A 25,499-nucleotide genomic window follows, 5' to 3' on the forward strand; every position below is an offset into this window, starting at 1 on the left:
TCAGATGTTTACAGTGTCAGTGGTTCAGTCACTCAAAGACATCACGCCATGGTTCCTTGACGTGTGCTCGTCGCAGTGGCAAGTACCATGATGCCTGTCAGTGTGAAATAGACCCTCATTGGGTCAGTTGCAATGGCTCTCACCTATCCTATTTTTGTTCTTGCCCTAAGTGGGTGGAAGAAAAAGAGGTACAGTGTTTGAAGATAATTTAAAATATTACTTACCCTGAGGCTTGAGATTTACTCTCCACTACTTCATCTCGGACATACGCTCTTTGTGCTTCCAGAAGAATTGTTCTCAAACCAAATGAAAAGTCTTTTTGTCTTCATGGTTAAAAAAGCTGATGAATCAACGTCAACACCCATATCCATTTCAGACATTCATTCCAGCAAACCCCGAGATCCACTTCCTTTGGTTTTGGATATGGGAATTTCCTGGGGTACATATTCTTCTTCCACTTCAAGATGTAAAACAATCATTTGTTTACGTCTTCAGTCTCTGGAATCCTCTTCCAACAACAAAGACCTGTCCATTCAACTCAGGGCAGGATCAGTGGAGGTTGAAAGACCTCCCTTGAATGAGGACAATAAAAAAAAACATGTGGTCATAAACAGAAGAGCCCTTCACCCAATTTGCCTATACATAAATAAAAATACAATGGAAATGTCGAGGTTTATGTTCTAATCTGGATGACATCAAAGCACCTATCATTCTGTTTGTGTTTCCTTACTGGAAGTATTCTGGAAAATGCTGTTACATTCATCTTTCAGCAGTTTTCTTTGTACATAAATGACAGACTATGGGATAGACAAGTGCATGTAGGGGTGCCACTGTTAGTTGATCAGCATGTGCCCACCCTGTCTTTGTCACTCGATACACTTTTGGAGGCTCTAGCCATCTGTGTTTCTTTGGGTCGTACCATCACTGTTTATTCTCTCTATTTGTTGCCTGGAGAGACCTGTGATCAATCAGCCCTTGATGCTGTCATTGAATAATTGCTGCCTCACTTTTTAATCCTGGAGGACTTCAATGGACATCATCCTCTCTGGGGAAGTGCTGATATTGATGGGAGAAGTTGCTTTGTAGAGTGTATGCACTCTGATCACAACTTTTCTCTTTTCAATACTGGTTTTTAAACTTATTTTTGTGCATGTAGTTAGTCCTTTACTGCTACTGATCTTTCAGTTTTCTCCCCTTCACAATTTTTCCACTTTTGATGGAGGGTTGACAACCCATGAGGCAGTGATCATTTTCCTATAATTTTGAGAGAGATTGACTGTGGTCGATGGCACCTGCTCCTTGTTCTCCAGTAGAAGCTGGTTCAAGCAAATTGGCCCTCTTTCATTGCTCTCACAAAACTTGATCCTGCCATCATCTGTAAGCTATCTTTAGATGACTGTGTGGCAGCAGTAACTGATGTATTATACAGGCAGCTACTCATTGTATTCCTAAAACATTTATGTTTTCCATGATATCCTTGTCTGTTGTAGAATCCTGCCTGCCACTTGGCAAAGAAGGTTCAAAAACAGGCATGGGATACTGTTAATATGTATCACACACTGTTACACCGCATTGCTTTCCAGAAGGCCTGTGCATGTGCTTGGTGGGTAAGATGTCAAATCCAGCAGGTTTTTTGATTAAGTTCACAACCAGCATGTCTTCTGCCTCCAGTTCCAAAATCATATGGGACAATATTTGATAGGTCAATGGGCAATATAATCTTGTCCTCCTCTCAATCTTGCTCACTGATGGCCAGAAAGTAGCTGATATCCAGAACATAGCCAATACTCTAGGTGAAAGCTTTTGCCAGGTATCTAGCACTTTTGCTTCATCTTCTACTTTCTTAGCCATCAAGACTCAGGAAGAGCAATCACCTCTTTCCTTTCGAGCTGATTCTCTCCATGACTATCATTGAGCTGGCAGTATATCAGTTGGACCTGATGATGTACACTACAAAATGCTGCACCATCTATCTCTTGCTTCTGTTGCTGTTCTTCTGATTGTTTCTAACCAGATCTGGCAGGAGAATATTTTTGCTGATGCCTGGCATCAGATTATTATCCTATCTTTCTCTTAGAGTGGAAAGGATTGCAAGATTCCTTCAAACTACTGACCATTTGCTTTGATGAGTTGTCTATGTAAGACCTTATAGAGGATGGTTAATGCTTGTCTTGTTTGGTTCCTTGAATCAAGCAACCTCCTCTCGGCCATCCAGTGTGGGTTTCGATGACAGAGCTCCATCGTGGACCACTTGATTGAACTTGAAACATCAATCAGAGAAGCCTTTCTCAAGTGATAACATCTTATAAATATTCTTTCACATTGAGAAGGATTATGATACATCATGGAGATATGGCATTTTGCGAGACCTCCATTTATATGGGTTTTGTGGCCAATTGCCCATTTGTATTAAATTTTTTGTTATGGAAAGGAGATTCTGAGTTTGTGTGGGTGCGACACTTTCCCATCCTTTTCTACAGGAACTTGGAGTTCCTCAGGGCTGTATTTTGAGTGTCACACATTTCAGTATAAAGATTAGTGTCATCACCAAACAACTCCCTCATATTGTTGCAAACAGGCTCTTTGCTGACGACTTTCACATCTCGTGTCAGTTTTTGAACATGAGGTATATTGAGCGGCAGCTATAGACTGCCCTCAATCATTTACTGAAGTGGACCAGAGCAGTCGGTTTTAACTCTCTCTAAATCTGTTTGCATGCACTTTTGCTGACAATGGGGTATTCACCCTGATTCTGAACTCTGTATTGGTGAAGTTTTGCTACCTATGGTCCCAAAGACAAGGTTCTTGGGGCTTATCTTTGACTGTAAACTGACCTTTATACCACATATCAAACAGCTAAAAGTCAAATGTACAACATTGAACATCCTCCATGTCTTCTCTTCCACCACTTGGGGGAGTGGATTGATCTTCTTTGCTAAAGATATATTGTGCTCTTATTTGATTAAAACTAGACTATGGGTCACTGGCCTATGGCTCTGCCAGGACCTTGGCCTTGAAGGTGCTGGACCCTATTCATCATCAGGGACTTCAGCTCTGCACCAGGGCTTTCTGTACTTCTTCAGTCCAGAGCTTATACAAAGTCTCATGATCCTCCTTTGCACCTCTGCTGTTTGGAACTGTCTTTACTATATGCTTCAAAACTTCGATTCTTGCCATAGCATCCTACTTGTGGTTGTGTTTTCCTTCCTCAGTGGGCCATGCTTTTTCAGAACAGATTATTTGTCGTTGCTCCTTTTGGCCTTCACATCCAGGTGCTGTTGGATGGATTGGGTCTGTCCTTGGATAAAATTGCTGTATCCACTGGTCAGTCCATTCCACCATGGCTTATTACAGACCCCAAATGTGACTTATATTTAACTCATCTGAGAAAAGCAGACACTCCCAATTGGAAATACTGTCTGCTATTTTCTGAACATCTTTTGAACCATCCTTCCATTCTTATTAATACAGATGTTTTGAAATCAGGTGACTGTGTGGGCTCTGCCATGGTTTGTTGTGGTTCAGTGGTTGTGTGCAGAATCTCCTCTACAGCTTTTGTATTCACTGCTGAACTGTACTTCATTTTTCTTGCCCTGGATCACATACAAGTTAAGCAGTACTCAAACTGCACTATTTGTACTGACTCCCTTAGTTCTTTACTGGCCCATTTCTCTTTAACAGCAACTTCTATCCAGTTTTTCTGAATATCAGACCACGTTGGTATTCGCAGGAAGGAGCTCACCAACACTGAAACTAAATCTATCTGCTCTGGCAGTATCACAGCTGTGCCTGTTCCATACTTGGACTATGGTCCTGTATTTAAGGCTCGGCTGTGTGACAGTTGGCAGTTGACTTGGAGTGAACAATATGAAAACAAGCTTTTCCAAATAAAACCTTATATTGGACTTTGGCCATCTTGCTTCCATAAGGATTGGAAAGAGGTTGTTTTAACTAGACTATGCATTGGTCTCAGTTTTTTAGCTCATTGTTTTCTTTTATTTGGGACTGATGCACCAATATGTTGTCTGTATAACATTCAGGTCACAGTGATCCACATTTTACTTTCTTGCTGTCGTTACAACTCTTAATGACAGCACTATTTTAAATGTGTTCTCTCCCAAAGTTTGTCCATAATGTTAGACAGTGTTATTGGTGATGGTGACACTGTCCACCTTGGTAAAGTTTTTAGTTTTTTAAAAGCCATTAATATTTTTAATGCCATTTAAGTTTTTTAATTTATACATTAGACTTTTTTTAATGTGATTCTCATTTAAGAATTAAAGTCCATCTAGTTCAATTTGAAATTAGAAAATGGCTGTAATGTCAAATAAGTCAAAACCAGGACTGGAGAGGCTAAGTTCATATGACTAATGTTGCTGTTTGAACCACCTGTTAGTCATCCTGGCAAGTTATAATAATTAAAATTTTGCCACAGAAAGTCTTTTAAAACTTGTATTACTGTACTTTCTGAGAATAGCCATAATGTCAAATAAATTGAAACCAGGGCTGGAAAGGCCTACTTCAGGTGACTAACACTGATTTATGAACTTACCCATTAGTCATCTTGGTGAGTTATGATAATTACAATTATGCTACAGAAAGTCCTTTACAATTTGTATTACTGCAGTTTTTCTCTTACCACTGTAGATTAGATGTAAACATTGAATTTAATGCTATTTATGTTTTTAATTCAAAAATTGATCTTTGTTTTGTTTTACCTTAATTTCCTTTTATGAAGTTTAATAATTTTACTTTAATTTTGCTGTTTAGTTGCTTTGCACCATAAAACACCAAAACAACCAACACATATCAGCTTTTTTTATCTTCTCTCTATCTGTCAACCATATTCTCATTTTCTTCCTTTCCTTCTGGATCATGTTTAAATTATCCATTTGGACAATTCCATGGTTGTGTTGCATATCAACCACTCTGGGACTCTTTGTATTCAAACATTGATTATTTCATTAGGTCTGTTACAGTTGGAACCATCTGACAGCCTGTAATATTTTGCACTCACTGAACATCATCATTGACTGTCTTTTTTTGAGTGAGGCCATGTACACTACCCACAGAATGGTTCGTCTAACCACTAGTCTTCGAATGGATCTGCTTCCAACCTGGAACACCTCAAACAGTTGTTTTCACTATGATACTCAATAACAACCAACCTCTCTTTTGATCTCTTGTTCCTCACCTTGGTCCTATCTTTTCCTGTATGTTTATCCTCCCTTCTACCTCCCTCTTTAGGTCTTTGCTCTGATTCAGAATGACCGTTACAGGGTATTGTTACTCCTTCTCCCACACCCAACATTCTACCTTTACTGTTTCGACTTCATACATTACTTTTGTATCAAGGAGTGACATTATTTCATCTTCACTCAGGGATTTATCTGGTTATTCAAATATCTTGCATCTTGCTCAGTTTATCATCTCTTTAAAAATATATTTCCTTCTCCTTCTTTCCTGTGGTCACTGTTATTCACTCTTTCACTATACTTACTTTGTTCTTGACCCTAACTTGTCTTTCCTTCCAAAGACTTAAGGTATCAAAGGAGGGTGGACACACATTTTCTCTCATATCCCTTCCTTCTATATCCCATTTGTATGATTGTTTGGACCACAATAAATCCTGTGTCCTAGGTCCAGGCCATTTCTAAGTACATTTTATGCTTTTGCTCCTGTTGAAATTCCTGTCTCCATCTTTCCATTTCTTGGAACCCCTTCTCTCTGAGAGATCTCTCTCCTACCACCATAACAAGATGGATCTGCAGGTATGTGCTTATATGCTTCATTGTTGATGGTTGATTGTCAGCTCTTTTTGTGTCTCACTACTTAAGAACAGACTCTTCACATTCTCTAGGTACTTATTTTCACTGCCTTTTAGTTGAAAATTCTCTAATCTGGCATGTGGACTACCCCATATACTTTTATCACCCACTATTTATACAATGTAACTGTCTTATCTTTGAAGGGATTTAGACTACTGCCATAAGCATTCTCCAATCCACCTTTTATGTTAAAACAGGTGAAAGTACGTCATTTTTTTTCTCACCTCAAATTCACAGTAGGATCATACTATGTGATTAGTGGTACCTTCCAGGGTTTATTTGCTCAAAACCTGCATTGAAAAGGTATAATGTAAAGTGCTCATACTGTTTTCCTTGGATCTACAAATGCCCACTGTTAGATGAGGTGTTTCTCAAAATTGTTTGAACTTTTCTTGTGTTATTTCTATTTCTGTGTATTATATTTCTTATCTGATCTAGTCTGTACCTATTCTGTGGACTGTCATAGAAAAAGTGACCATTAAAGCAATGTTTCTGCCCATTTCTGTGGTTTGCTTGCTTTTGAAAATAGGGTTTCATTGTTACCTATTTTGCTGTTTCCATAAAAGTACTTTCTAGACTGGGCACATTCTCCAGGTTCACCCTGTGCAAATTTTCCCTCCTTGTCAAGTGGCATATTGTAAACCTTTACTACGTACTAGTTCCCAGCTGTTGCAGTGATAGACCATGAAGAATTCTCACTTATTAGGACCTAACTGTTGGGTCTAGAACAAAGGGTTTCTCTGTTCTGTGTATGATGGTATTTGTTTTTTTGGAAGTAAACGTTTTCTTTATCTGCACATGAACAGTTCATCATTGTCTCATCAAATAATGAGTATTCATGAGTGTAAAATGTATGAGGAGTCATTACTTGTAAAAGTGCATCACACTCCTGTTGGTGGAGAATTCTTTTACATGATGACATCATCATGAGGTTAGGTGGAAATATTCATAAGGCTGGTGGCTTGTAAATCTCTTATGTATGATATGCAAATATGTGAGAAAGAAAGCTGTATAAGGAGTTATCTATTGTAAATGCATTTACAGTGAAATAAAATGTTAAGATTCTATAGTAGAGACAAAATTTCGAATATAATACATTTGTCAGTAAGCAAAAGTCTTGTTTTTTTTAAATAAAAAAGCTTCCAGGTTAAAGCATTTAGCTTTTTTTTAGGTGTTTCCATTCACCAGGGGTTTGCTTATGTTCAATACCTTTGGGAGGAAGAAGCTCAAAGAGCTGTTACACAAGAAAATGGTGTATTTTTCAAGGGAACAAGAATTGGTAAGTTATAATGGAATTATTGCTAACTATTGTTGTACCATACATTTAGGATGCATAAATACTTTGCATGTGTAATGAGACTCTTCACAGTTGCAAGTAAGAAAGACTGATTACAACCTTAACTCTGTTGGGTTCTGTATCTGAATCAGTTACCTAAGGCACTTTGAGGTAGTATTGTATTCAGTAATTTATAATAATAGTTATAAAACAAACAAGTCTGAAAACTGAATTTATCTTCATATGTTTTTTTACATACAAACATTTGTACATGTGAGCTTCTGGACTGGTAATAAATTATGTAAAACATTGTTTTCCCACTTTTTTATGCACATGGTTTCTTAAATTTGTAACACTAGAATAGAATGTAACATTCTAAAGGAAAGGGCAGTTTTTTTTGTTTTTTTACTTTTGACTGTGGAAGTGATGTTTTTTTGTCCTTCAGTTCTAAAGTTTTATTATGCTTTACCTGTGTACCATGGAATGAACAATACTTAGGGTTTCTCATGTGAACTACATATTTTAGATAACATCTAAAATCTGTCTAAAAGTTAAACTGAACTAAGTGTCAGTACTTGACTACAAACAGCCAGTGTAGCCTTATTGTGTGTTACAGGCTTTGATTTCATGGTTTATTTTTAAATCTGTCTTATAAAATTAGAACTACCATTTTGATGCATGCAAAAGGAGAAATGTTTTAGAACAACATGTACCTAATTACTATGACTCATGAACATCATCTGTAAATGGGTCTTTGAGAGCATTCATTTGCTTACAGTAGTTGCAAACAACTTTTAACTGCATGTTTACTGTAGTCCTTGCTAGGTAGACACTTGAAACTTCTTGTCATCAATGGGTAATTTTGACTAGTATTGTAGGATTTTAGGTACTTATGGTATTAATGCAGACTTGACTTTTGTTTATGCCAAAATCAATACCCTGAATATTATAAGATTTTCAAATCACAGTAAAAAAAAAAACTAACAAAAACCTGCAACAAACACAAAAACAAAAATGGCATGTGAAACATCCATATAATGAGCATTACATTAATAAAGAACATGATCTCAATCAGAATGTTTAAAACTATTAAACTATTCCAGTTGACAGTTGGCATAACGCAAAAATAAGATAAAACACTGAGAGAAGAATTAGCTCACTCCTCATGTTCAGAAACCAAATTTACAAAAAACAACACCCAAGAAATTAGAGCAGTACAATTTAGCCACATAAAAATATAGTTTTATCATATGTAGAGTATGTATGGAGATGCATATATAAATAAAATCAAAAGACTTTTGTACACAAACATGTCTAAATACCTTAATGTGTTATATGTGTAACAGTAGTACAAAACTGCTTAGATTAACACAAAACCTCAAAGGAAACTGAATTACAGCTTCTTTGTTGCAAACAAAAACATGTTTTAAGAAGAGAGAATATATAGAAGCTATACTCATCAATGAAAAAAAACGAAAGGATAAACAGACAAAGGATGATATATGAATTAAACAATAAAAAAATCATGCATGCACACACACACACACACACACACCATACCCAGTACCCATATTATACCTGTGGATCAATACTTGGATACACTAACATACCATATATTTAACAAAAACTTTTTACTTTTGTGTTTCTATCCATTCTACCATCTATATATATATATATATATATATATATGTACATACTGTGACAGACTAAAGAAATAGAACATTTTAAAGTTTATTGAATTCATGTATATTTAGTGCTGGTATATAACCATGGTAAAATGTAGGTTAAAATATTTTGTTTTTAATAATCAAGAAAGTAATGGTAATTTATCTCAGCTGTATTGCCCAAATTGTTTACTATTAGTTGTTGAAATAAATTTTGATCTATGGGTGTTTCTGAACTTATGTATCCATAGTTTAACTTAAAGAGGTGAAATTACATATTAACTGATAAGAGAAACTGTTAAAGGTACTTCACAAATCTTATAATCTGAGTACATATCTGTGGGAAATACTTCATATTATGTTGTGTTTTTGTATTTACTTGGCTTGTTTTCAAGGAGAAACATTGTCCATAACTCTGCATGTTTCAGCCTCATTTAATAGGTCCTAACTGTTTACTCTATAAAACCAAAAGTTAAATATTACAAGCTTATTCTTTGGGATGGAAAGAAAAAGTCTAAAAATAATTAATAAATGTGTTTTTACAGAAGATTTTTGGAGATGAACTGAAATTAAACTTTTTTTAATTTTTCTTGAAAACTACATTAAATAAATCTTGCAAAGTGACAAAATATCAGTACTAAAATACTTTTGTGAAGAATTATTGAAATCGAGTGAGAAGTATTATATTTTATTCAGAAACTGAAATTTGATATACAGAAGTGCTTTTGACATTTGGAAAGTGGTTGCTGATCCAGATATTGTTAAAGAATACAAGTTTGGTTTTTAATTTAGAAAATAAATATGATGTCATTGAATAATTTATTTTAGTAACATGTTTCATAGTTTGTTAGCAGTTTATGAAAAGTTCTAATATTTTTCTCTCTAGAGGTCAGCACTGTTTCTGACAGATATCGTAGAGGTGGAGCAGGTCGAGGAAGATGGCCTTCACCACCCTCTCTTATTGGTGATCGAACTTTGAAAGAAAGAGGGCGGTAAGTATTGCTGAATTACAATTAGGCATAATTTTTTTTTTATATTTGTCAGTTTCTTAATTTAGTCTCCATTGGTTAAAGAAGTTTATTTTTATTTAAAATGTTCTTGATATAACATAAAATATCTTAATTCATAAACAATATAAGTTTGAAATGGATTGATGTTTACTTTCATGATAAATTTTATGCACTTGACTCTAGGGTAGGTGATACCACATTAAGTCTTTACCTCAGGCTTATTATACCAACACTTCCTACACTTTTAGGATTTAATGGCCCCTTTCACTTTCTCACAAAATCATAATGGGTGGACAGTAATTGAACTGTTTTGTCTGTGTAAATGTATTTTGTCTTTTATGACCCCCCCCTATTTCGAGAAATCAAGCATAATGTGATATACACTGGCTTTTATATAGATTAGATATTGCTTTAATATATAAATTTTTGTGTTAGGCTCACATTGTTGATTTGAAACACGTTTTTTTAAAGATCAATCAAAAACTCGTGTTTTTGTTGGGTTTTTTTAAAATTAAGATGTACTGAGGATGTTTCCAAATCCAACACCTGAATTTCTACTTTATCCTAATTATCATTATTGGAATTTGTGGAATATAATTATCATTATATTTCATCACAAACTGTGACACAAACAGTTTTAACACATAGGTATGGGAATAAGTAATGTTTTGTCTAAATAACGTCATTTAACTCATTTTCTAAATTCCTTTTATTCGATGATGTATTGGTATCATCAGTGTTTGCTTGTGAGTTCTGTGTTAATGAGCTTAAGGATGTTTGAAGAAGTTACAGATAGCTTGCATATCAAGTGTATAAATTAGTAAAATCAAATTCCTTACATATTATTTAAAAATTCAGGCAAAATAACATTACACAATAACATTTGTAAAAAAATTAAAATGACTACATGTTTCAGTAGCTTCTGCTGTTATCATCAGGAGTGAAAATGTGCACAAACTGCAGGTTTTTATATAAGAATGGCTGGACTTGCTGTAAATCTCAGGGGTGATATGAATACTGCACATATGATGTTGATATTTCTCTACACTTTAGCACTGTCACCACCAAACCCTTCATTTCCATTTAACAAATGATTATTTACATTTACAACACAAAATCACAATAAATTTTGTGATATTAAACTTGTTTATTATAGTGGGTTCACTTAAAATTATTGTTTTATGCTGCTGTAAACATTGTTTTGCCTGTATTTTAAAATAAAGCTTGTTGCACAATGCTACACTATTTATATTTTTACTCACATATTAATTTATATGATGAATGTTATTGAATATGTTGATTTTTTTGTTAAATCAGTTTAATATTGAAATGTGTGTGTGTGCATGTATGCACACACATACATATGGAGGAGGTAGACACAAAAAGTGGCCCCCCTTGAAAATGTTGTTAATTTGTTATATCTCATGTTAGATAGCAGAAAAATATGTAAAACTATGTTTTTAGAATGCACTCGACGTGATCTGTTCAAATATTATATCAAAACCTAGTTTTAACACTGACTTTTGTAAATACCTGAACTTTTCATGATTTTAGTCACATTTTCTCACATTGTTGTGTTACCTGCTGTAGTTTCTTAGATCTTCTATCACAATTATCTTACAAAAGGATCAAACAAGTATTTCTGTATTTGAAGAGCTGTTATAAGATATCTTAGAAATAAGAGAATTGTTGTTATGGAATGGCCAATTTAATCACCTGATATCAAACCAGTTGAAAAGTTATTGGTTGAGTTAAACCAATTAACAAAAATTGAAAGTCAACAGGGAGGATGAACTTTTTGAAGTACTCAAAGAAGGATAGCAGTCAATCACTCAGCAATATCTGCACAAACTCACTGGAAGAATGCCACATCTATATGAAGCAGTACAGAAATCCAAGGGATTGCTGACTAAATATTAACTTGTGAAACTGGTTTATATTATTTTGAGATTCATTTTTACATTTGATTATTGCAGAGAAATTTGTTTGATCATTTTGTAGGCAAATTGAAATAAGACCTAAGAAACTACAGCAGGTGTACAATGTTTTTTGAGTTTATAAAACCAAAATCATTAAAAGTTCAGTTATTTACAAAAGCCAGAGTTAAAATTAGGATTTGAGATCTCATTTGAGCAGATCTCATCAAATGCATTCTAAAAACATATAGTTTTACATATTTTTCTGTTATCTAATAAAAGATATAATAAACTAACAACATTTTAAAGGAGGGCTATTTTATTGTCCACACTCTATACATATATAAGGAAGTATGATGAATTTCTAATTTATTAGTGAACTAGGATATGACATGTATGCTAGAGACCTAGAAGGACCTCTTCCTCGGGATCCTGTTTCTCGGGATCGATCACCACTTAGAGATTCTTATGAGGAGAGATTTCAGGATGGTTTTCGACGAGAGCCCAGGTATGTAAAACGTGCTGCTTTTAGTTGTTAACATGCATGCATTATTTCTTAGCAGAAAATTAGTTTTTAGCAGTAATACTCTGGGTTGTTCAAATGATATGTTTTATGTGTTAATTATCTTGTTTGTTAGATGACTAAGATGTGGATTGTATTTTCATTTTATACAAACATAATGTGCCATAACTTTTTATCTCTCTTAGAAGAGAAGATAGATTGAGAGATGATCCATTCAGACCACCATTACGTTATAGTGAACCTTATAGAGACCTACCCTTGAGATCTTATGATATGGATGTGTTTCCAGAGAGAAGAAATGAGCCGAGGGCAGACATGTTCAAATTAACTAGGTTAGAAATTTAGGTTATTACTATCAATTTCTTTCTCACATCATAAAAGTTAAATGAAACATTTCTAGTTGAGACTTGGAAGAAGAATGAATGATCCTAGGATTTTGAGATTTCAGATGATAATGTATGTGGATAAAATACAGGCACTGAGCTTTTCAATGACTTGAATAGTACTCAAACAGAAGTTTGAATACGTTTTCTGTGGGATCTTTTTTTCCAGACTTGTTTGTATTCAGCTCTATTATGCTTTACTACAATTTCTTGTAGTTTGAAGACTTGCAGTTTGGATGTCTGAGAACTGGCCTGTGAAACAGTTTTTTGAAGAGGAGAGTAGGGTGGGTGGGGCTTGTGATGAAGGCTAAAAATTATTAAGTATGTAAGTGTGTAAGATTTAGTATGAGTAGATAAAGAAATCACATTTGATTTTCTTTTCTTTTTTGCATCCATGAATCTTGAAACTGTACACTTTACATCTGCCACATGATGTTACAATAGCCTTGTATGGTATCATGTTTGGATGTTTGTGATGCATGTTATATTACTTTATTTGTATTCTTTTTTTGCTTTTTATATCTGTAATTTGAAGTGAACTGTAGGTTACGAAAAGTTTTTCTTCATTTAAAATATTCTATTTTAATTGTTATTATTTCATATAACTCAAAATGCAAAGTGGACCTTCTAGAAGATGGAGACCAGTGACCAGTGATTTAATCATCACATTGAATAGCTGTGTGTAATATATATATTTTAAAACAGTTTCTTTTTACTACTGTTATTAAGTATTATAATTGCTACACCTACTCAAGGTTCCACGCAGTAACAAGACAAATTTTAGATCAAAATTGAATTAAGGGCTACAGTAATATAGCAATATCAAAATATTTAATAATTTTGGAACAAATTTTGCACAAATGCAAAATTTGAACTTTTATTTGAATTGTGATTTCAATCTCCAATGCAAATTTTGATTTTACTGAACCAGAAGAAATTCACAATATCACTGTATTTATTAGAGTTTTTATGTTATTGGTACTTGTCAGTGATTTATCAGTAGAAAATAAGATTGATAGTAGCAGTTGTGTTGACCTTATCCATCAGGTATTCCAGAAGGAAAACAAAATCATCATGTAATTTACAATCGATTATGATATTTATTTTGTTGAGTAATTGTTTTAATGTGTCTCTCAGGAACTGAGCAGTTGAATTTGGAAACTTCTTAGGGAAAAGTTTTTGGATGCATCTTTCTGAGAAAACATTTTTGTTTGTTAATTGATAAATTTTTAAATGAAATATAGCATTCTCAAGTTTCCATACTAGCTAGTGCTAAGGTTTACCGACTGGAGTAAATTCTGTATATGTCAATAAAGCCACATTTTCAACATCATTAATTAATCAAACAATTGCCAACATTTTATGTTTCTGCTGTCACGTTTTCATATGTAGCATTCAGTTGAAATACGAACACATTCACCTGTAGTTTGGTAGAAAAAAGATCAAAGTATCAATGCATCTCAGAATAGCTGGTATGGGTATTAACAGCCATTCTGAGATAATTTTTTATTTCAAGTGGGTTTTTCATTATCAAGGACTATTTCAAGGTCAAAGTATCACAATAGTCAGCAGTTGTATGAGCAGATGAACATTGTGAGAGCAACTGTTGGCATAATATTGTACTTGACAAGCAAGCACAATGTCTACCAAGGTGGTTTGTAAACAGTTTGATTTTTCTCTACATGTCATTTGGACACTTTCATGCTTCTTGTGCGTGGCTGTTAAGTTTGTGATGCAGTGACAGATTTCATTCACTTTACCACTTCAAATCACTTTTTGCAACCCCAATGTTAAAATATTGCAGGAAATTCCTTCTCTTTAGCTAATAAACATGTCCAAAATATTTTGGTTCAAATTAATAAAAACTGGGTTGGGTAGTTTGTTCTTTTTTTATGTGGGTTCTGTTTAAATGTTATTCTTATTTAGAAAAAAAAATGAAATAATTACAAAAAAAATTCAGTTGTTAATTATATGTAATTCATAATTTAAAGAGGTCTTATTACATGTGTGTTGTTATGAAACCAGCTTTTTTTTTTTTTATAGGCCAGATATTTTTCCTGAAAGAGATTTTGCACGAGATCTTCCACCAAAGGTGAATGACTGTGAAATTATTGTTATCAATAAGCAACAAAGGTATGTTTGAATAAAGGTTTTGTGTGTTAACATAACATATCAAATTTAATACTTAAGACACTCGTTTGCCAGGCTCTTAACTTCAACTGATCTAATTATGGAAATGTTCTAACAAAAACTAAAATACAGTTAATATTTCTGCCTAGATGTCTGGAATAAAAATTACTGAAATTTTATAGTTGTATTTAACAAACAAAAATTTAATTAAACTATATTATCATTATGTCAATAATCTTGATATAAAATCATAGGTCATAATAGAAATCTTTTATATTATCTAATATTTATTTGAAAAGGAAGTGTTCAAATAAATTTTTATTCTGCACTTCTCTGAATCATGTGACACTTCTTTGTTCCAAACTCTCCTTTTTAGGTGTACTTTCTTCCTCTATTTGTATTTCTGAGTGTGAAATAAATTGCACACTTGTATTACATGTATTGCTAAGACATATTCTAAACTATAGCTTCAACCTAAAAATTCATGTTCTCTTATCACATTTTGTTTCAAAAAATTTCATTAATTCTCTCAGTATTTGCTATTGGATTATTTATAACCAATAGAAAGACAAGATTTTTAGCTTGCTGAATTCCTCATAATGTGATGAAGTTATAACTTAGTTAGAAAGAAAGTCATTTAAATTATAATAGTTACAAGAGATTGTGTATTTGTGCTAATGTTGTTATTTTGTGTTCTAATTTGGATATTTGAAATAAATAAGAATTCAACAAACTGTTATCAGCAACAACACTGCCAAAAAGTAGGGTTAATTTTAATCAAAAATTTTACTGCAAAAACTATAAGACTCACATATAATTACTAAGTTTCTTGTTTTCATATTTTACTTATCATTGTAAAAGTAAATGAAATATAAAAATTAGAAACTTATTAACTGAACAAGTATGTGTTTATCTTTTTCAGTTACATATGGTATTTATTAAATGGATCTGTGTGAGCAAATACATATTGATTGCATATGATAGATGATTCGCTGGACAAGTGTGCCTTTTTACGTGATGAAGATTTCATGAATTGTACAGTTGTGAGCTTTCACTTTAATATGTAGATGGAATTATATTTTAACTGGATAACTATAAGTTTGCACTATTCATTTGCACATGATAGTTTATTAATTGGACATATGTGGGCCTACACTCAACTGAACATTGTAGTGTTCAGTGGATAAGTGTAATTGTACAATTTTCAGTTGTACTTAGTAAAGTATTAACAACTACAGGTATACACTTTTCATTTGCACATGATAGAGTCTATTAACTGGATAAGTGTGAACACATTCTTTCATTGTATATAATAGAATTTTTGAATGGGCAAGGTTAGGCCTACTTTGTTCATTTACATTTGATAAAGGCTATTAACTAGACACATATGGACCTGTAATTTTTAATTTAGTCTAGTCAAATTTCTATTAACTTGACAAATGTGGTCTCCCCTTTTTCAGTTGCACATGGTAATCTGGTGTTTTAACTGGACAAGTGTGATCTTATGTATCTCATAATGGCTGGTGTGGGTGTTAACACTTTTATTGAAAAGTAGAGAACAATGTTTCGACCTTCCTAGGTCATCTTCAGGTTAACATCATGTTTTATTTCAAGTGGATTTCTCATCATCGAGAAGTGTGGTCTTGCCTTTTTCAGTTGCATGTGATAGTATAGTATTTTAACTGGACAAGTGTGTCTCTTCATTTTGTAATTGTATGTAGTTAACTTTTCATTAATTGAACATATGTGTCATTGCAGTTATCAGTTACACATAGTACTATCTAGTAATTGGATAAAAATGGGCTTACACTGTTCAGTTCCACATGGTTAAGTCTATTAAGTAGAGAAATGTGGGTCTAAATTTATTTCTTGTACATTGCAGAGTTTCTGTTACCTGGACAAGTGTGGGTATGCACATTTTAGTTGAAACATGGTATAACTTATTAATAAAGTGGAGAAATGTACTTTTTAGTTGCACATGTTCAAGTTTTCATTAGAATTACAAGAGTGGGACTATAATTTCAATTTCCCATAGTAATGTCTTCATTAACTAGAGAATGTAGATCGACACTTTTGTTGCACATAATAGAATCTTAACTGTACAAGTGTGGGCCTATATTTTTTGGGTGCACATGTTAAAAGCTGAGCTGAACAAATAAGTGCCTCCACTTTTTAGATGCACATATTAGAGTTTCTTTTTAACTGGATAATTCAGTTCTGCATAATAGATTTTAATAATTTTGTCATGCTGGCATTTTGATGTATAAGTGATTTGGGCGTGTCTTTAACTACATGAAAAGTTAGAAAAATTAGCAGTAATTAATTATTGTGAAGTTGTTCCTAAACCTATTATAGCACAAGATGAGTTTTCTGTTTAATAATTTTCTGTTTTTGGTCCAAGTTGAGTAAGAAAAATTGGCATAATATATATGTAAATTGGGTCCTTATCTTTCATTCCTGGGTGAACTTTGATTTAAACATCCAATAAATACAGCATATCAGATAAATTTGAAATCTTAATATTGCACAATCCTTAAAGAACAAGTAAACCTAAAAATCAAATGTACTACAAAAATGTAAATTTGTAAGCTCTTATAGATCATTGGCAAAAACAAATTATAAAACTTAATGTTAAAAAGCTCTAAACTTAAACTAATACTGATTAAATGGATGTAGAGTGGTTATTACATTTTTTAGTTGGAAATTTTACTTAAGTTAAAGGGTCTGCTAAAATAATAATATTGTAACACTTCTGGTTATCCAGTAACCTACTCTGCACTGTAGCATCACTGTTGCTCTTCAATAACAATAAAAAAGGCTTAATATGGAGACAGCTGCAATGATGCAGAGTGGGACCAGAAACAGAAAATCTTCCTGATTTTTCTAGGTATTTTCATGTGAGATCAAGTAGATGTTGGCAATTTGTAGTAGATTGTTTGACTTAAATTGTGTTTTCTCAATTATAACTTTGTTGTGGTATAAAGTTATATGAGGTGATTTAATTGAAAAAGGTTAAATTATTATGTTTTTATGTCATTTTAATAATACTATAAACCATCCACCTTAATACTAAATGCTATAGTTGTGTATGTTAATAATCTGCCAAATTTTACTTTTTAAAATGCTTCAGAAATGTATGAAAAAAATCAAAGTATGAAGTGATAACTAAGTTTTTCATAAATTTTGTATTCCTTGTTATAGTGGTAGATCCAGAGTTTTGTAATCCTGGAAGTTAGTTTGACCAAGCTGCTGAGTAAATTAGAATTGTGTAATTAAAATTTATATGCAAAATATTTTCTCCAATAAGTCATTATTTTTCTGAATAAATTTAAGTGTGAAAGTATCTGCTCAGTTGGATGATTCCAGACATTTCGTCATAAAATATCTGTTACTGAAAAGAAATTATAATTCAGAGTTGAGGTTAAGAAGAAAGAAATGTCTTTTGGATTATATCCTTGTATGTGTAATTTAATTCTTGTGGGTTGTGATTTTAGATTGTATGCCGAGGCAGTTGAACGGCGCCTCAAATCATTAGGAATGACAGTGGACATGTTATTTCTGAAAGATCAGGCTCTCCTTATTCAAACAGTTGAGGATGTTGCTCGAAGAGGAAGTTTGTATGCTGTTGTTGTTACTGCAGATAACGAAGTTCATAATTCTGTGATTTTAAACATTCTTCATGGATCCCCTCAAGGTAGGTTGTATATTTTCAGTTTATGCTCAGTGCTTTGTATCTATGTATTTAAAAAGGCAGTTAAAATTACATTATAGATTTCAGGTTGTCTTAAATATTGCAATTTAAATTTAGATGGAAATCATATAGTTTTGAATATTTTATATTAGTCTTTGCTATGAAAAATAAAATTGTTTTTACACAACAACTGCATTGTAGAAAACAAACCAAAACATTACACCCACTTTTATGGATATTCAGAGCAGAAATTGATACAGTTTTTCAGTGTTTACTAGTAAAAACTTATAATAATTTTAAGCTAAGTTTGACATACATCTGATTATTAAATGTCTGTTTTTAAGTAACTTTTTGCCCATTAAATTGTGCCCTTTTTGAAAGAAATTATAATTTAAAATACTGTTTCTAAGTTTACATATTGTTGGTTAGATTTCTCATGAATAACAAAAAATTATTTGTGCACTTGTAGTGTTCAATAATAAGTGAACAAAGACTTTAAATCAAGCTGGAAGTAAATTTTTTTTTCTATGAATTTGCATACACTAAGTCTGTATTTATGTGTATAATATACACACACAAATATATACACACGTGCATGTACGCATACACAGTGTTAAAACTAAATGCTCAGTTTTATTTGGAACACATTGTATATTAGAGTAATGCAGCTGTATTATGCAAAATATGATTTTGAATACATAAATTCTACCTTTATTATTTGTACAGCAGATGAGACATATTTACAAACTGTATGTCTGTTTAGGTGTATAGCATATTCTCATTTTGTCCATAATTAATGTCTACCAGTGGGACAGCAGTGAGTCTGCAGACTTACAATGGTAAATCTTGGGGTTTTATTCCCTGTGGTGGATGCATCAGATAGCCCTGAGTGGCTTTGCTCTCAAACAGAAAAATTATTTAATATTTAAAACTATTTTTGAAATGCAGAGTAATATCTGTAATGCTGTTATTTCGTAACTATTATATATCAGTGACGTCAACATTCTGTTATGCTCCATAGTGTTTGGTTTCTACTTTTTGCAATAAATATGAAAAGCTTGTATAATATAGATATTGTATAATATAGATACACTCTAAATGTTTGTTCACTTATAGGTTCCTCAACCTGAAAACTTGTTATTAGTGAGTTTCTGATATTTATGCTGTTTTTTCTTCTGAAAATACTGTAAACAAAATACATGCAAGATGTCATTCAGATAAATAAATTATAATTTGATGTACGTATTTATTTTACCGACAGCTGTGGAAGGAGCTGATTTTAAAGTAGAATGGTAGTAAGACGTATCAGTGTCAACAAAAGAAAGTAAGAATAATTAATGTTTTATGAGCTCGTGTGTACTGATTCAATGAAGAACGGTTGGCCTTTGGTGCAGTGCTTGTTACCATGTTATGAATGTTTGAAACAGTTACCAAGTAAGCAGTAAATTGTGTTGCAAAATCTGTTTGTTAACTTCATGCATTAATGTATTTTGTGAATTTTATGTTACAAGGCTGATGTGCATTGTTGAGGGTTTTGCACAGACTAGTAGAAACAGATGGTCTCTATGTTCAGTCAAGCATGATTTCATTGTTCATTTAGACACCCGTGGCAACGTGCGTGTGACTTATCAATGTTGCACGTATAATACAAACTTGGTTTGGGATTTAATTTTCACAGACCAGATCTCTGAGAAATGGCTAGCTATTGTCTCGCTTATAATGGTTTAGTTGTAATAACTTGCTTATTGGTATTGTAACACATGTTCTTGTTTTCACACAATTCAGAACTCATGCTAATTAATGTAAAACACCATGAACAGTACCCTGCTATAGAGCTTTATTTTTAAGTGATCTGCATTTCAGTGTAACAAGTGTGTTCTGAACTATTTAGTTAAAAGTTTGATATAGTAACAGAGCATAGTTGTGTACTTGCTAAAGAAGATAATTAGACAAATTCATATGCAATCAAAGATGCTGAATAGACTTAAGTGGGCAAGTATTTTGTAATTACTCCAAACAGAGACCTTTTTTACTTTTAAAAATATCTTTATATTATGAAGATATACTGTGGTATGAAATGTGAACATACTATCATAAATCAACTACAAAAGTTGTGCATAACTGTAACTCCAAGAAACTACAGACATATTGTTTTAGTAGCTTATGTAGTTGATTCTTGTTGCAGAAGTTTTTACATTCCAAAAAAAATGAGAAGGAATACAACTAGCAGTTATGTTGTGCCCTTCAGTTTGTGAAGTACTGTGGTAACATGTTCTTCAGATATAACAAGACTTTTAGAAGCAATACAGAGTGAAACAATTTTAAGGTTTTAGTGTATCAAAAGAAAAAATTTTATATGCAAGTACTGTCTTGCAATCTATCAATGTGAACTCTGGATTTCAAAGTAGAATTTTGTTAAGTGAGGTTTTGGAGTCATGTTAATTTTGTGTATTTAATTTTTTTTTAAAATTTCCATGCATCCTACATGTTGAAACTGCATAAATAAAACATGGGTTATAAAGATGTTTTACACATTGTTGTACTGGAATAGTTTTCACAAATACCAGTAAAGCCACAGTTGATTTTTTTGGTACACAGAATCCTTAATGACTGTCAGTATGAAAGTGGTTTTACTAGTGGTACAGCAAATGTTAAATTGTTACCTTTATCAAGACTGAGAGTCATAGAAAATAATTGAAAATCTTTGACTATTCCATTACTATCAGATCAGTTCAAACTTTTTATATTCTTGTCAGTATTTTGTCCTTGCAATTTTTCATAATATCACAGAAGTGATTTTGTTGCATGTGTCATCAGTGTTAGACATATTTCAGATATTAGTAACAACTGTTATTCTCGTTAAATTCTGTGAGGGTTTTTATTCATTAGGCAGTATTACATGGTTATCAAATAGAATCCTAGAAACAAGGTCCTCCAATTATAACAGATCTTATTTTAGTTGCATACGTTGTAAGTTGGCACAAACATTATGCTTCTTTGACAATTTTTTTTCTTTCTGAAACAAAAGATGTTATCAATGGGTATAAATTAGTCAATTTTTTAGAAGACCAGCTCAGGTATTGCACTTTTAATACCTGCGTATTGTGGTTGTTATTAGAACTGGTATAAAAGTTTAAAATTAAGGACCTAGTCTGATTTGAATAATTTTTGAAACATGTTACTTAATGATTTATATTGTATGGATTAGTTATATACTTTTTTTTATTACCTTTAAGCATTTTTAAGACTTTTTATATGATGAATCTGCTGAAAAACTTCTCTAGTCATGAAATTTAGAGTGGTATCATTCCATGACTTTCTTTTTTTTGTCTCTTTACTGTTTGCATTGACTGTCGGGGAAAAACAACAAAAAACGTTATATAGAACTATGTATGGTGCTTCAACTTGATCCCATGCTGGTTTTTGTTTTTACATTTTAAGATGCTCATAGTTTGTAAATCATACTTCTTTTTTGAATTTCTATTTACTCTATGATTCTGCAATATACAATGAAGCAGCAAGCTGTTAGTTGGTAATGGTTGTCATACAGCTGTGTGATTCTGAAGGATTTGCACATGAATGTACCAGTATGATCTTTCCTAAATTTATATGATAACTTTGATCTTGATAACAGTCTGGCTTTCAGTAATGACAAAAATGAGCAAGCAAAGAAATGTTATGGTACTTTTTCAACATAAATGAGGAAAAATAAAAGTGATGTACTTAATCTTTTCACTGGCAAAGTATTATGAAAATTGCAAAGTGACTGTCTCCCGCTGGGACAGTGGTGTATCATGGGATTTACAATGCTAAAATCAGGGGTTCGATTTCCATCGGTGGACTCGGCAGATTGCCCGATGCAGCTTTGCCATAAGAAAAACACACACACAAGGTGGCAATCCCAAATATACAACTTATATGAACTGTTATATAAAGCACTAACACAGGTATGCAAAATGTTGTGGGTTAAAATTGCATTCCTAGTTTAGATTTGTAAACATATTTAGATTATTACTTGTAGCAAAAGTTGTATGTATATATGGCAAAATAAAAATAAATGTAATTGAGAAGAAACTTGTATGCTAATATAAACACAGTTCTTTCATTTGTAACCTTCCAGGTATCTCTTCGAAATACATTCCCATCTCAGTACTGTCATTGCTGGCTACTATCTAAAACATACAGGGTTGAAGAATTTTCCCTTGTACTGTCTGAGCATATTATTATTTGTATTTTCATTTTTATCAGCAATTAGTATTAGATCATTAATGATACTGAAAATGCCATGCCAATTTAGGGAAGTCGCTTCACTGTCATTTTTGTTCATTGTTATCTTTGGAAGCAAATCTGCCCTGGTGAAATGTCATGCAATAAAATGGACGGCTGTGTTGTTTGCCTACATTTTTTTATTCGTGTGTGCATCAAAAAATGAGTTTTTCTTTGATATTTAAAAAAAAAGAATGAAATGAAACTTCATTAATACTCTTTTGAAACATACTCTATTTAAACAAATGTAATATTTCATTACTGGATTGAGCCTTTAATGCTCTAACCCCTCGTTACACACACACATGCGTGCATGCATGCACATGAGAGAGAGAGATGCACAGACACACACAGAGAGAGAGAGAGAAGGAGAGAGAGATGCACAGACACACACAGAGAGAGAGAAGAGAGAGAGAGAGAAAGACGTGCAGACAGACACACACCCACATGCACAGAGAGAGACTTGTATTTTTATGTTTCAAGTATACTGTTGATTACAATTGCTATGTTTTGAGTTTTATTATGGGATAAAATTTACATCCTGGCCACCATTTCATTTTTGGGACATAATGTTTAGGCAATTAAGCACACAAATGCTTGATAATTTATATCCAGAATCCACTTGTGTATTTAAGCTCTTTTCATATACTTTTGAAGTATATTTTTTTTTACTTCACTTGAATGTACATAAATTCACACACATACTTAATAAATATTTTTATGATTGTTTGAATTAATAAGGAACTTAATTAACTATATAGATTATTTTCATTTTTTTAAGCTTTTCTTAAAACCAAAGTATTGTGACACTAGAAGCATAATGTAAATTATTTTCATTTTTTAAAATCTGCATATGAAGATGTTATCAGTACTCAGTGTGCTTAGTTACAAGTTTTTGTACTTTTGGTAATTACTGAGATTTTTTCTCAGATTTATTTTAGATTGTACATAAAAAATCTACATTTAGGAGATTTGTTTTTAAATAAAGGCAGTAAACACTGATTGTGGAGACTGTAAGCACAGTTATATGTATTTTATAATGATAAGATGTGAATAAAAATTAGTATGTGTACCAAGACTATCTGAACCTTGGCTTCTAACCTGTTGAATTTCAAGTTTTCTGTTATCACTGTTCATAACTTGAATTTTAAACACAGAAAGAAGTATTTCTTTTTTTTGCCATAAATAGAAGTAACAGCATCACTATTATAGCAGATATTGAAGATTAATTAAACAAGTCATATTTTCAAGAACTGTCTCTCGGCTTATTCTGCATACTTGATAACTCTGGAAAGTATATCACAGCATTTTGAAGAACACATCAAGTTTTTAAGATTTGTCTGTACAAATAAACACGCTTATCAACAACCTTGGGAATTACTGTTTTGGTCCAGTTGTAAGGCCTTTATTATTATTAAGAATTAGGCTGTAAAGTGCATAGCTGCCTTATAATTATGGCCAACGACTGTCCACTTTCTCCTTCTCTAGCTTGTCACATTCCTGAATATCTGGCTACATGTGTGAAACATTTTCAACTAATTCACCTGCAGGCTGTTCAGTTATTGTATTGATTCTGCTGATCTAAAAAAAGGACATAATGACACTCAATTTTTGTTTTCTTTCCATGGTTTTTGAAAATGGGCTTCATCTTATGTTCAAGATCACTCCTATAATTGGTCCAATACAATATAAGATTATATAAATAATATATATCAAAGTACACGAGTCAAGTTTTTGAGCTTCATCTATACAAATAATATGCTTACCAACAACTCTGGAAAGTATTATATTGCAACTGAAATGGGTTTGCTAAAGATTCAAGATTTTTTTAAATCACTTAACAGTGTCTTTTTTGATAAAGTGCATTGGCTAGTGAGCATTTTTAATGAAACTTTAAGATTAGTTTTCATAATTTTGGAAACTTAGTAAACAAGTTTTATTGGTACTAAACATTGGTTTATAAAAATATTTTTCAATAATCAGTAATACTTTGCTGTTTCATTAAATCTATTGACATCACTGTAACTTTGGCAATTTGTACACTTGACTTTTTTTTTTTTTAAGGAGATCTAATTTGTCATTCATTTCAAGATATTTTGAGCACTATTTCTGAGTAATAGTTATAATTTCAATGCTATGTTTTTTTAACCATGTCGTTTTCACAGAGTTGTTAAGCTAATATAAACATGTATTATGAAATCCTGTTTTAAGTCAATAACAGTTTCTGTGTCCTTATGATTTCTGTCAACCTGAGTTAAGAAGCAACTTCTTTTGCACTATGATGTAACAAGTTAGTTGCATCATTTATCAATTTTAGACTAGTGAACAAGATTAGTAAAATATTTTAATGGTATTTTGCTTACACTGTGATGTTGGTTAATATTTATTTTTTTTCTCTATTTATAATTAATTGGTAACTAGTTTATAAATGAACATGTAGTATGATAGTGCTACCATATAAATTTATCATTTGTGTATGCCAATTGAAACAAACCCTCTAAGTTTGTTTTAATCAAAGTTACCTGTTTTTGAATGTTAATGTATAAAACATTGTTAATTAAACACAGATTGATACTCTTAGAAAAAATATATAATACATTTATTTTGACTTTGACTTTGTTTAACCTGTGTTTTCTGGCAGGTTTACAGTTTTCTAATATTTGTTGCCATACATATTCAAACGTTACTTGAGTCTCATTATATTTAACTTGAATAAGAAGCACATGTTTATCTTTGTCTCTCATCTGCATTGCTGTACATGTCAAAAGTGTAATATTACTCGATTCTCATTGTATTTAACTTGAATTGGAAG

The 25,499-nt window shown here is 32.4% G+C and overlaps 1 protein-coding gene across 3 annotated transcripts in view; it reads left to right on the forward strand.

Annotated features, from left to right (window-relative positions):
* Positions 1-25,499, forward strand: part of LOC143237470 (uncharacterized) — a 44,737-nt gene that overhangs the window by 13,132 nt on the left and 6,106 nt on the right. For all 3 annotated transcript variants that reach the window (XM_076476749.1, XM_076476750.1, XM_076476748.1), the window contains exons 3-8: positions 7,000-7,107; positions 9,655-9,760; positions 12,071-12,202; positions 12,403-12,549; positions 14,644-14,733; positions 18,225-18,424. In XM_076476749.1, coding sequence (XP_076332864.1) covers positions 7,000-7,107; positions 9,655-9,760; positions 12,071-12,202; positions 12,403-12,549; positions 14,644-14,733; positions 18,225-18,424 — 783 coding nt within the window. The remainder of the gene's footprint in view (positions 1-6,999; positions 7,108-9,654; positions 9,761-12,070; positions 12,203-12,402; positions 12,550-14,643; positions 14,734-18,224; positions 18,425-25,499) is intronic.

The sequence above is a fragment of the Tachypleus tridentatus genome, chromosome 13, assembly GCF_004210375.1.
Source record: "Tachypleus tridentatus isolate NWPU-2018 chromosome 13, ASM421037v1, whole genome shotgun sequence".
In the NCBI taxonomy this organism is placed as follows: Eukaryota; Metazoa; Arthropoda; class Merostomata; order Xiphosura; family Limulidae; genus Tachypleus; species Tachypleus tridentatus.